At 37.1% G+C, this 12,357-nt stretch overlaps 1 protein-coding gene across 4 annotated transcripts in view; it reads left to right on the top strand.

Moving 5' to 3' along the window:
- Positions 1-12,357, top strand: part of CNKSR2 (connector enhancer of kinase suppressor of Ras 2) — a 205,671-nt gene that overhangs the window by 70,700 nt on the left and 122,614 nt on the right. For all 4 annotated transcript variants that reach the window (XM_041472375.1, XM_041472376.1, XM_041472378.1 and 1 more), the window contains exon 5: positions 3,043-3,084. In XM_041472375.1, coding sequence (XP_041328309.1) covers positions 3,043-3,084 — 42 coding nt within the window. The remainder of the gene's footprint in view (positions 1-3,042; positions 3,085-12,357) is intronic.

Consider the following 12,357-nt stretch of genomic DNA (forward strand, 5'->3'; position numbering starts at 1 on the left):
TAAAGTTGTTCTGTCATATTTCCCTTTTAAATCTCTCCTTTTTCTTGTGGATGATACTCTTCCATTTTTCTCCCTTAAACTACTAAGGGCCAGTATTTGACTGTATCTCCAGGAAATATAAATTAACACAACTTCTTTTTTTTGCTTTACTAACAATGTGTGTCATTAATGTTTTAGAAAATAATCCACAATTAGAAGATAACCTTACAGTGTTTCAGCTGAAGTTTTGTTTGTTTGGTTACAAGATCATATAGCCTAGCTATACTTATAGTATGGCAGTGAATATATATGCAAAGTTCAGAGAATAAACAGGTAGAAGTAGTACATCTCCTCCTTGCTGTAACTGTGCCTTTCAGTTCAGGGATAATCACAGTATTGGTTTAACTAAGAGAATAGCAAATTTTTAGCTTGTGTAGGAGTAAAGCTTGGTTGCGGATTTTTGTGTGTGTTCTTGCTTTTCTAAAGTAGAAAAAAAGTTGATGTCAAACTTGCATATAATCTGTTTCTTACCTTAATTGCAATATTTTGATACTCTAGTTAAACAGATATTAAAGAAAATCTTTCAGGAGTATGATACAGGCTTGTATGGAAGAAAAAGCCATTCTCCAGGTGTGGGTGGTATTGCTACTAAGAATAAAAATTTATTTCTAATTGCATAGTTAGAGGCTTTTTATAGTTCTCAGGTGCTTTAAGCTCTTTTAGGTGAGATGAAATGGGTATAAAAAAGCAATAACTGTAAACGGTAGAGGCCCCCAGTAATAAGCAGTAAACCCAAGGGGTGTTTGTGGAGGGTGGGCACAATTATCTTCAGCTCTTGCTTAAAGACAAAGCACAGGGCGGCAAAGGGGAAATAGTGTGCCCTGTTATAGTTTCCCTGTGCCAGAAAGTGGCATGTGGCTTTTGCTCCTGGGGTTGTTCAGAAGCAGTCTCAGCCCTCATCTCTAGGGATGGCTGCAGGAAGTGGAAACAAGCTGCAGGGATCAACTTGGTGACCTTTTCCTAAGTTTCTTTGAATCCTAGACTTCAGGGCTGCGCTGGGTTGCCATCATGGTTCTTGACATTCCTGCACATTTCCCAGAGTTCGTGCCTGAATTATGTTTAGTTGGATGTCGTTCATGTATAGAAAAGGTGTATTTTGGAATTGTATTTTTACCTAAGCATTGCGTCTGTCCTCCAGTCTTTCTGTCTTTTATGGTTTACTGAACTGTTAATTTTTCTCTTCCCTGGATGTGAAGAAGTAGTATCAAAAATCTGCTGTTGCTATGTGATGTACTTGTTTAGCAATTCTTCTACTCAGACCCGGGATTCATAGGGAATTGTGTGTTGAGGAGGGAAATTCAGGGTGAATCTATTAATAGACTGGATGCCTGAGAAGTTTTCACTTGTTTTACTATCTTTTGTGGTTTCAGAAGTATTTAAATTTTTTTATATATAGTCTTGGTTTGTCAGAAGAAAACATATTTCTTTAGCTTCCTTCATGATTGTGGGGGAGTTTTCAATTCAAGGATTCAGCAATATTTCTCTGTTATTCACTGCTTTCTTGTTTGTAGTAAACCCCTACAGCATTTGAAATTAAATCCTTCTTCCCTTAGTAGTGACACTTCTCAAACAGTATCCTCTTTAAACTGAGTGTTTAAACTTATAGTAAACTCTTCCTATTACCAATGAAATTATTATGTCTTCTTAAAAGCACTTTTTTCTTTAATGTAAATGTTGCAATCTCTTTCTTGTATTTTTGCAAAATGATTCATAAGTAACCATGCAGAAAATAGATGTATCCAGATTGAAAATGTTACATGCCCTCCCACATATAACAATGAAACGTGTGTTTTGCTACTACAACTGCAAATACTTCATTGATGTCTGCATATAATTAAATGTGTTAGATTTTCTTTCCGGCTATACTTACTGGCAAATGTTTCCTGAATGCCAACAGCTGTTATTAGGAAAATGCCTCCCAGTCAACCTTCTACTTCTGCATACGTGGCTTTATATAAAGCTTAAGGACACATTGGCTTTTCTTGCCTGAGTAACACTTGAAGTGTTTAATGGACTAAAAGTTGTTTTGGTTTTTTTTTTGGTTTTGTTTGGGTTTGTTGTTTTTGGTTTGTTTCTTTTTTTTTGAAACAGTTGCATATAAAAAAGTTGGTTTTCTAGCAGGATAAATTGATTTTAAAATGAGACTTTAAACATGAAAACTTAGTCACATCTTTCATGTGGTTTGTTAGATAGGATATAAAGCATCTGTTCTAAACAGAGCTTGCACTAATTACCACAAAGTTACAGCACCTGAATGAACTGAAGTGGTTCTTTGACCAATATTGATTATATTTCATGTGCTCTCTGCCTTGGGAATTCTATTTCCTTATATCCCCTGAGATTCTGGCCTGTCAGAAAAACCTTTGCAGTCCCAGCCTCCCATCTGTTGGTGCTGGTTATGGAGGCTGCCCCTCATGCTGCGTGAGGCAATGAGAATGTAGCCACAGTCCCAGCAGGCTGGGCGTGCCTCGGTTTCGTGTGTGTGTTTGTGTGCGCTGTTTCTCCTCCCTCTTGTCAGGGTGTGTTATAAACAATCAACTCCTCTTCCCTCTCCACCAAGGTTCTCCTTCCCTTCTTCAGAAGTCTGCAAAAATGTCAGCTCAGCAAGAACTGTTTATCTGAGTCACTTAGGCTGCTTCTGGTATCTCTGTTTTCCAGTGGGACCATTACAAGCAGGTCATTTTTGCCCATGCTCAGGGACGGCTGGTGGAAGGCACTTGGGTGGTAGACATGTGACTACCTGGTACATTTCAAAAGCATGTAAAGAGGGGAGAGTGTTGTCTGTCTCAAGGAAGGAAGCAACTAGAGCTAGTGAATAGATATAAACATTTACCAGTATCTCCTTTCCTTTCAATGGTAGCTTTACACTTTCTTTCCATTCTAAGTCTTTGAAATATTTTGTTTCATCCTAAAGACTTTTCAATTGAATTCCTTTAAGAGTAAGTCAAGGAAGGGAAAATGATTGGACCAATTTAACCTGCTTTTTCTCCTTTCCTTTTTCAGGATTGCACAGTATATGAAACAGAGAACAAAATTCTTCATGTGGTGAGTACCATTTGGATTTCTCATAACCACGTTTGTGTACACCACATAGAATTTTAGAGCTGTGTGTTTTGTGCTTTTGTACGCAGTGCCAGTTTGATAACTAACTAGACTGGGTATGAATGAGTGAGTTTATGGAACTACTTGTGAGCAGGTCAGGAGCTTTGTAAGGGTTTGTGCTTGTCTGGCTCAGACCCATCTGTTATTTGTAAACCATGATTAGAAGAGTGATGTTTTAAAAGGCAGTTTTTTGAAAGAGAGATGGTTGCTAGGCTTCTATGAAATAATTTATGTTTGTTTTAGTGATGTAGCTTAATTTACACAGCTTTATTCCTCATAGGAGCCAGGAGATAGCCTAATGATAGGAAAACTAATGCAATGTTTCCTTTTGAATTCTCAGCATAAGTACAATATAGTCTCTTCCAAGAATCTTTAGTGCTATTCATGGTAAATAAAGCAGATGAAAGTTATCAGGGCATCAGAAAACATGAAGAGTTTGAAAGGCTGGTGTATAGAGTGTCAAAAGCTTGAGCTGCACCCAAATTTCGGGTATTAAATTGCATTTCAAGTTGTGACTGAGCTTTAGTGAGTATTAAGTTAACCCACAGCTTGTTTCTAAAAGTTAGAAGTGAAGATAATCTCTTTAAGGGTGAGTAATTAATTAGTTTAATTTATTTAATGTTCAGGTAGGTTTTGGTATCTTACTGTTCTTATTACCAGAGCGTAAGCCAGAAAATACTGTATTTCTTTAAGTGATCTTCCCAGTAAATGTTGAAATACTTCTTTTTTCTGTTATTCATTTTATTCATAGTGTACCTGTATGAAATGCTTGGCAGGCTGAATCCTGTAAGCTTTTGATGCTTTGGTTTCACAGTGATGTGGAATAAAAAGTGTCCTTGTATTTTTAAGTTTCACTGACATTTTTTCAGGTGTGAGACATAAAGAATTAGCAAATTTAGTGAGGCTGACATCGTCGTCTACGCTAGGTCGACCTCTGCAAGTATTTAAGTAATAAAATCTTTTATTACATAATCTTAGCAGAAGTTCAAGTGTTATGAGTTTGAAATCTATACATATAGCCTGGTTTTCAAAGCATGCTTGCTGTCTGCTGTAAGAGCTGAGAATTTTGAAATCTTCTGTATACACTATATACCATTTACAAATTGGCAGAATGGATTGTAAAGGAAGCTGCCAGAATTTAGGGCTGTGGAAACATCACTTTATACAGTTATTAACAGACAGTTTCAAAGAAACTGAGAGGGGTTAATTCAGGATACATGAGTACACAAAATCGAGACAGGTTTCAAAAGTTGTCTTACATCATTCAGACTCTTGTAGGTTTATTTCTTTAGTCTGCAGTAACTTCATTGTGGTCACAGGTGGATATAGGTATAAGTGTACCTTCTGTGGTCACTGCTCAAGCTTGAAAGGAAAGATGAGCACAAACAGAGCCTTGAATGTCTTAGTGAAGCTGTGGGTTAAAAATGACCGACAAGGATTAAACACAACTGTATGGATTACATGTAACTCGGAGCATTTCTGTCCATGGTGCATATCAGCTAATCAGTGGGATTTGATGGGGGAAAGGCTGACCAAAAGCAATTGAAAAGAGGTAAATCTGTGACTAAATAATTAAATTACGGCATTTGAGATCATAGTAGGCAAAATCCTGATCATATTTTCAGTTTGAAAGGTAGTTTTTCACATGTGCAGGTGAAAAAGTTGGTGATAGAATTGGACTTGAAAGCAGTCACAATTCCCTCTAACCCTGTTCCTTGGAAGATAGAAAAAGGTGTCGTGGGTTTAGCCCATTAGACAATCTGAAGAGAGCAATCCAACAGTGAAAATGAGTTTCTCTGATACAAAAAGTACAGCAGTAAATTGTGGGAAAGGCACAGAAAGAACCTTGAGTAAGAAATACTGGGAAAAATAGGAAAGATTGAGGGGACATGTGCACAGATATTGTAGGAGAGAAAGTAAATTCTCTCCTTTTAAATTCCAAAATCACACCATTCCAAATCCATTTTCAGAGTCCATTTCCCATCTGAAGTGACGTTTGACCAGCATCCCATCCAGCTGCCTTTGAATGATCAGATACAAACACAGAGTTGTATTTGGTGAGCTGACTTAGATAAGAAGCTGAATTCAAACCTGTGGGCTCATCCCGTATAATTTCATGTACCACTTTTCTTCATGGCACAAGGTAGCAAGTTTCTCAGAAAAATGAAAGGAAATTGCTAACAATCAATTAGCATTCTATGCAATTAGCATAAGGAAATCCTTATTGCAAGGTATTGTTCTTACTTAAGATTGAAGTCAAATTTTAAGAGATCCTTCTTATGTAAGTAAAATAGAACTAGAGCTACAGAAACAAAAAAAAAAAAAAAAAGGACAGTTGTGTACTCTTACTTGTCAGGACACCAAGATACTTACCACCTTAGGAGCAGACTGTTGGATCGAAGTCGTAGATTTTTGAGTTCTGGGTTGAACATCTCCATTGTCCATGGAATGAAATGGGTGGGTTTTTTTGATTCATGCTGTGGATCAAGGGCTGGAGCTCTGTGAGCACAGATCTCCTGTGGGGATGCTGCCCTGTTTCCCCTGGAGTGAGCCTGTGCCAAACTGGGGAGCAAGAGAACGCGTGGGCACAGTGGGGATGTGAGGCCATCCTCCGCTGTTGAATTACGTACAAGGAAACCTCCAAAGTGACCCCATCACTGAGTCTCCATGGCTTCCTCTACAGCACGGTGAAGTAGGCAAGATCCTCAAATAAATGAGTGCTTGGTTTGCTTTAATTAGGCAGGCCAAAAAACAGTTCATGTGTTCATATTTTAACAGCACTGATTTTTTTTTTTTGAAAAGCAAATGAATGCTCTCTTTCGTTCAGAGGTGACAGTGTGGGTGTACATGTGGAGATGGCTGAATCACCTTGTCCACAGATAGCATGTTTCAGTGTCAGTTAATGAATTCACATGTTAGCTTTTCAGGATCTGCTTTTAAGAAATGGTATTTTGTGGACACAGAACTCTATAGCTTCAGATTATGTTCAAGGAAGCCATATTTTGTTTGCTCCAAGCAATTTGAGTTTCAAATGCTTTAAAAAAGCATTTTGATTGTCACTTACGGTATTGGGTTAGGCAGGAAACGAATCTGTGTTATTCAAGTAAACACATAAAATGTATTTAAAGGAGAAAGGTCTGATTGAATAATTATGAAGTTTTAAGATTAAATTACCTACTTGAACTTGTTTATTTCTTCTGAATGGAGTTTCAAAGTGTGTCTGGGGAAAAAAAATCTTTTCTACAATTTTTTGTCCTAGGAGTGTTGAAAAAATTATTTAAAGACAACTACATTTCTTAAAGTTTTGGAGTTTTTTTCTGTGACTTCATTCTCAGAAACACTTGGTTTCTATGGAACAAGAAGCATAAAACCACACAGGACTAGTGTGTAGGGTTTTGCTCATTAAAATTCGAAAATATTCATGAATAAAGAGAAATGCTTTGCATTTCTGCAGCTTCATTTCTCAGTATATTTTTTCCAGGGTAGCTTTTACTAAGTCAGCAATGCAATAAATAGTTAAATAATACTACTAATCATTTATTGATATAAACAGAAATGAAATAGCACTAGAAAATAATACTAACAGAAGTAGGTGGCAGTTAAAAAAATTAATTTTTTTAAATATTTTAAAGAAGAACAGGTTTAGTAATACACGGGGCCTAAATAGGGAAGGATAAGCCATAGGTGTGGTGCTGGCTTCAAAATTGAAAATTACCATGCTCTTGCTAGTTCATGCTTAGAATCTTTATATTGATTTAACTTGAAGAGATAAAGTATTTAGAAAATTGCTGAACTTAAAAGGCTATCAGTTTATATCTGCTTATTTGGGGAATTATATGTTAATCCTTGCAGTTAATTCTGACTGTAGTTTTAAAATACTTGAAGAATAATTCATTGATTCCATCCAGCTGTTCAAGGCTGTATTTGATGGAAATAACCAGTTCAGATTAATCCATGTGAAGTAGTAGAGTATTAAAAGGAGAGCAAAGCTAGAAGAACTAATTATAGAAAGTAGAAGCCAGGCTTCAGTCAGATTAACAATGTTTTAAATGAAAAATTTTAATAATTTTTCTTTTAACTTAGTTAATTTAATTCCATAAGAAAAAAAGACTTTTCTTAGGAGTTTCCCTTTTTAAAAATTAGGTTGTATTTCCTGCAAACAGAAAATGCAATTTTTTTTTAGTTGGAAAACTGTAGAAAGACATCTGCAGAGGGAAGCTAATACTCAGAAGTTTTTTCAAAAGCAAATGAGCTATGTAAATTTAAAAAGAGTTACTAAATTGAAAAAGAGAAAACAAGCAATGGATCAGAATGTTCTCTTTTTCCAAGAGCCTTATTGAAACCACAGTGATGATAATTTTCTCCTGCCCACTATATTTGAATATTTGTTAGAGAAGCATAATGGACTAAAAATACATTGTCAAAGGTATCATTTTCTAGTCTGAAAAAAAAAGAAAAAAAAAGAAAAAAAAAGAAAATGTAACCACTTTCTGCCTTTCAAGAGTCTTTACCTTGTAAATTGAAGTGAACAAGCTTCAGTTTAATAGAAGTTTCTCTTTTTGCAGCCAAAAGCAGACGTAGTTCACTGTGTAAACTTCATGTATGCACCAGTGCATGTTCAGTCCCACTTGGTTTTAAGATTGCTGAAGTTAATGATGTGTTCTGTACAATATAACAATTGTTTTGGACTAAAATTAGTTGGTTAATAATTATTTGGTTTGGCTTAAGTTAATTAATTAGACTTCATTCATCTTGGACAGCTGTTACTAACTAAACTAACAGACTAAGCTTAACATTTCCCAGACATTTTTTCTTACTGTTAGTCTTGAAAGTCCATATGATTTCCTGGTTCCTCACTTCAATGCCATAGGTGAGGGTGCTGATGAGGGAGGCTGGTGCTCTTCTTGTCCTCAGCCCTGGGAGCATGTTTAAGCCAGGATGTTTCAGTATTGCAAATACCTGGCAAGACAGATTTTAACTTGGCTGCTAGCCTGGGTAAAAGGAAGGACAGGGACAAACCTAAGTCTGTTTGCTTGAGCAGAAATGCTTGGTGACCCTAGAGCTGCCTGGGCTGAACAGACAATGGGTGGACAGGTTGAGGAAAGGCCCCCGAGGCCGTGTCCATAGGTACTTCACTCTGATGCAGAACACAGACATTTTCCCAGCACAAACTGAAGTAGCCCCAGAGAATCGAAGCAGATGCAAATCTAATTCAGTCACCTTTAGCTCCCCATCCCCCTGGCTGAAAGAAGGAGCAATTGTGGAAAAGCTGTTAGAAATTCGTACCTTACAGTCCAAAAATACAGGTAGAAACTAAGTATTATCTGTCATTCTTCATGCTCTGAGGCATAAAGAAGTTGCCTACTGAGGGAAAAATAATGTTTCCCTTTGAATTTCTACCAAACAACGAGGTGCTGTGTGGTGATATCTTTGTTCTCCTTTGAATCATTTAGCTTTGCACATAAAGACTGTGGTGTAGTTTCAATCTGCAATTATAGGTGTGTCATTTGAATAGAGAGAATTTATTACTGAAGTGCAGTGATGAGTTACTGCAAAAGAGAACTGAAATCATTGGTTTAAGGCTCATAGTGAGAACAGGGACCATGTGACAAAAGGAGAAAATGTAATTATCTGTTGGTTTCTCTCAGTTAATCTTTTGTAACTTGCTTTTTTTTTTTGGCCTGGACAAATCCTTTCCCTGTGTGCAGAAACCTTGCACACTGGGAGCTGAGTGCAGCTTGAAAAAGGTTGGGGATTTTTAATGCCTGCGGATTTTTGTGGGAGCAATTGGATCCTCAGCTTCCTGTGTGTCTTACTGTAACTAATAGTGCAGTGCAGCAGGCAATCAACACTTACAAAGGGTAAAGGATCCTGATCTCATTAACAGTGTTTTCGTAATCAGAGGTGTCGTTTTATAAAGCCTCCAAAGGTAGTGACAATTTGAGAGGAAAGGTAACTACCATCTGATTTTAGTGGAACTAAAATACGTGTCTGTGATACAGATTGTCCTGAATAATTCTGCTGAGAAATAATGAGTTCAGAAATCGTTAGGAACAAAATGAGTAAAAGAAATGCAATGTTTGAGTGCTTTGCCATGTGGCAACATCTTTGCCTTGGGAGGCCCTAATTCATTGAATGGGTCCAAGGTCTTTTTCCATACGGATGCCTAAAGGGGAGGAAGCACCTTCCTGGTGACCAGTCATTTGTGTGCCGATTTACGCTCATTAGCATGTTATCAACGTGAACTGTGAATGAGAGATTCCTGAGAGTCAGGGCAAGGAAAAATGCATAATTTTGCCTGTGTCAGCCTTCGGATATGTTTCCAGTGAGGGTCTACATACCTCCCTCTGCAGTGGGCAGAGAATACCTGCTGTGTAAGTTTGTGCTCCTTGCTGTCCTGGCTCTCTGTGGACAAGTTCAGAGTTAGTGAAAATTTGTCTTCACAGGATTTACAGAATGACTAGGTTGGAAGAGACCTTAAAGATCATCAAATCCAACCCATGCCCTAACACCTCAACTAAACCATGGCACTGAGTGCAACATCCAGTCGTTTTTTAAGCACATCCAGTCGTTTTTTAAACACATCCAGGGATAGTGACTGCACCACTTCCCCAGGCTGGCCATTCTAGTACTTCATCACTCTTTTCTTAAAAACCTTTTTCCTAATATCTAACCTGTATGTCCCTTAATGCAGCTTGAGACTGAAACATACACCAAATAGATACGTGATCCTACTTACAGTTCAGCTCTTTAACCAAGGAATATTTAATGAAAATATTTAAATTTATAATAGTTTATAGGGATAATGTGCTGCATTATCCCTATAATTAATTAATTTTGGACTGCAGTGGGAATATCTAAGAAAGCTGTGAGCCCTAAAAGACAATAGTCTTTTAGAAATGCATGGAAGCATATGGCAGATTTTTTTATTCTAGCAAATTGGTGATTTTGGCACCCAGTATTCCCAGAGCTCCCCTTGAGGAATATTCACACCACCTTGTTTTATGATTGCAGTCAATTAACTGTACTGGAATGCTGATCACCATAGGCATTGCCGTATAGACTCTCTGTACCCCTCTCATGGGGGCAGAGGTGCAGCTGCTCCACAGGGCTGTTTAATGCATTTCAGCTTAGGCTTCTGCTCCATGCCACATCCTGGACTTGCCCAGCTCCTCTCCTTTCCCCATCATCTGTCAAGGCAGCTGGGAACATGTTTCTTAATGAGGAACCACATCTATGAAATGTCATACCTTGTCTTAGGTGGTGGGAACGCTCCTTTTCTGTGTGTTTTGGCATCTGTCTGCAATGCAACAGTTGAAAATTGGAGAAAAAAATTAATTCACTATAAACAGAAGTTTCTCTGAAATTGCTAAGAACTCCATACATTTAATGGGTTTAGAGGATTAATAGGAAGAATAGGTGAATGAATACAAGTCTAAACAGATATGAAAAACTCAATTTTCATCTGCAGAGAATAATTTATATAGTGAGTCTCTTCATTTTGCAGAAATAGCTGAGTGCTCTGTAATTTTAAGCAATTTTTCAATAATTGTCAGTACCATTCCAAGATGGAAGTAGAAATAACATGCCAACAGTGTATCTAAAAACACAAATTAACAGAAATCTAAGTTTTCATTTTTATTATGTAGTTTAATATAATTTTACCCTTTAAAAATGTCTGCTCAAAGCAATTTTCATGTGTCCAAAAGCCATTAAAGAAGCCCAAATTTCAATAAAGTTCACTTTTTCACTTTTTTGTACTTCAGGTAAAGCACAAGCCATTCTTAACCTCATTTTATGTATTTCTTGATGTCCGCTGTTCAGTAATGATTCTGCGTCATGAAAAAGTAGGAGAGTGGTGTATGTGACTATGGTTGAAGGTAGTATTTTTTCTGGAAAAAGGTCACCTTGGTAATATAATTTTTGTTATATTTTCCATTTGATTCTGATTTTCTTATTCACCCTGAAATATTATTGCTCAATAAAATAAGCAATTTTTACATAAGCCTAAACTTTCAACTTTTTAAAAATACTTTAAAGAGGAGAAGAGAGTACTGGTCTGTAACAGGATTAAGACGTCACTATCATTGATTGGGTTTTGGGGTATTTGTTTGTTTGTTTTGGGGTTTTTTGAGTTTTTTTTTTCCTTTGGTTTTTCTTCTTTTTTTTTTTTTTGGTTTTGTTTTAGTTTTACTCTTTTTGCTTTTGGGTTTTTGGGCTTTATTTTTTGGGTGGTTTTTTTGTTTGTTTGTTTTTAATCACTTTTTAAAAATTTTCTTTTTTACAAAAGATATTTGTAGTTTGCAATTTGGAATTAGAATGATGATTTGGCAGGAGGTTATATCCAGTTTTACATTATGTTTCCATAGCAGATTTGTTGCAGGTTTTTTTACTGTAAGAACTATGCTTTGGAATCTTGGAAGATTGATTGGAGCAACTGTTGTGTGCAGTTGTGTTTCAGTCATTTGAGGAGACTGGTTAGCTTTCATCTTCAGAATTTCAGAGGAGTTAAGCTGGTTCTTAATTGCTTTTGGAGATGTCCACAGTTTTGGGACCAGAAGAATCTCCTAATCCCTGAATTTGCTGACAAAAGATGCATTTGAAATCTGAATAGAGAAACCATTTAAAGTTGCTGAAAGGGGATTTCCTGGAAAACATTGAAACTCTCAAAAATCACTTACTTACAGAGAATGATAGGAAAGCCTCACTGCTTTCCTGCTTCTGAGAAGAGGTTGTTCAGGGAGTGAGAGATCAGGAGATACAACAGTACCAATTTCACAGTCTCAGCCCTTTTAGAAATTTTTTATGTCTTGCTGCAGAGGCTGCCAACAATAACTGGTTTAAGAGTTATCTCATTGTAAAGTGGTGTTTGATTGTGATCTTCATGTCTGCAATAGTAAATCATGTTTGGCAGCTGTAGAACACGGGAAGTACAGTCCAAAGACAGTTAGCATGTTTTATCAGTACAGAATCAGCTTCAGAGTTATTGGGAGTTACCTGTCATCATCAAGAGTCTGATTTTTATCTGTGCTGAAGAGCTGCACCTTCAGTGGAAATTAGTGGGCTTTGAGACACTTACTGTCTTTGCAAAAGATGTGGGTAGGGTGGGATTTGGGGCTCACCACACATTCCCTGTGTGCCTGAGCAGGGCATCTATTCCTGACAGAGCGTGGGAGCCCCTCTTTGTCTCGGCTGAGATACAGAAGCATTGGCCTC

This window comes from Pyrgilauda ruficollis, unplaced genomic scaffold (genome assembly GCF_017590135.1).
Source record: "Pyrgilauda ruficollis isolate IOZ18807 unplaced genomic scaffold, ASM1759013v1 scaffold29, whole genome shotgun sequence".
Lineage (NCBI taxonomy): Eukaryota > Metazoa > Chordata > Aves > Passeriformes > Passeridae > Pyrgilauda > Pyrgilauda ruficollis.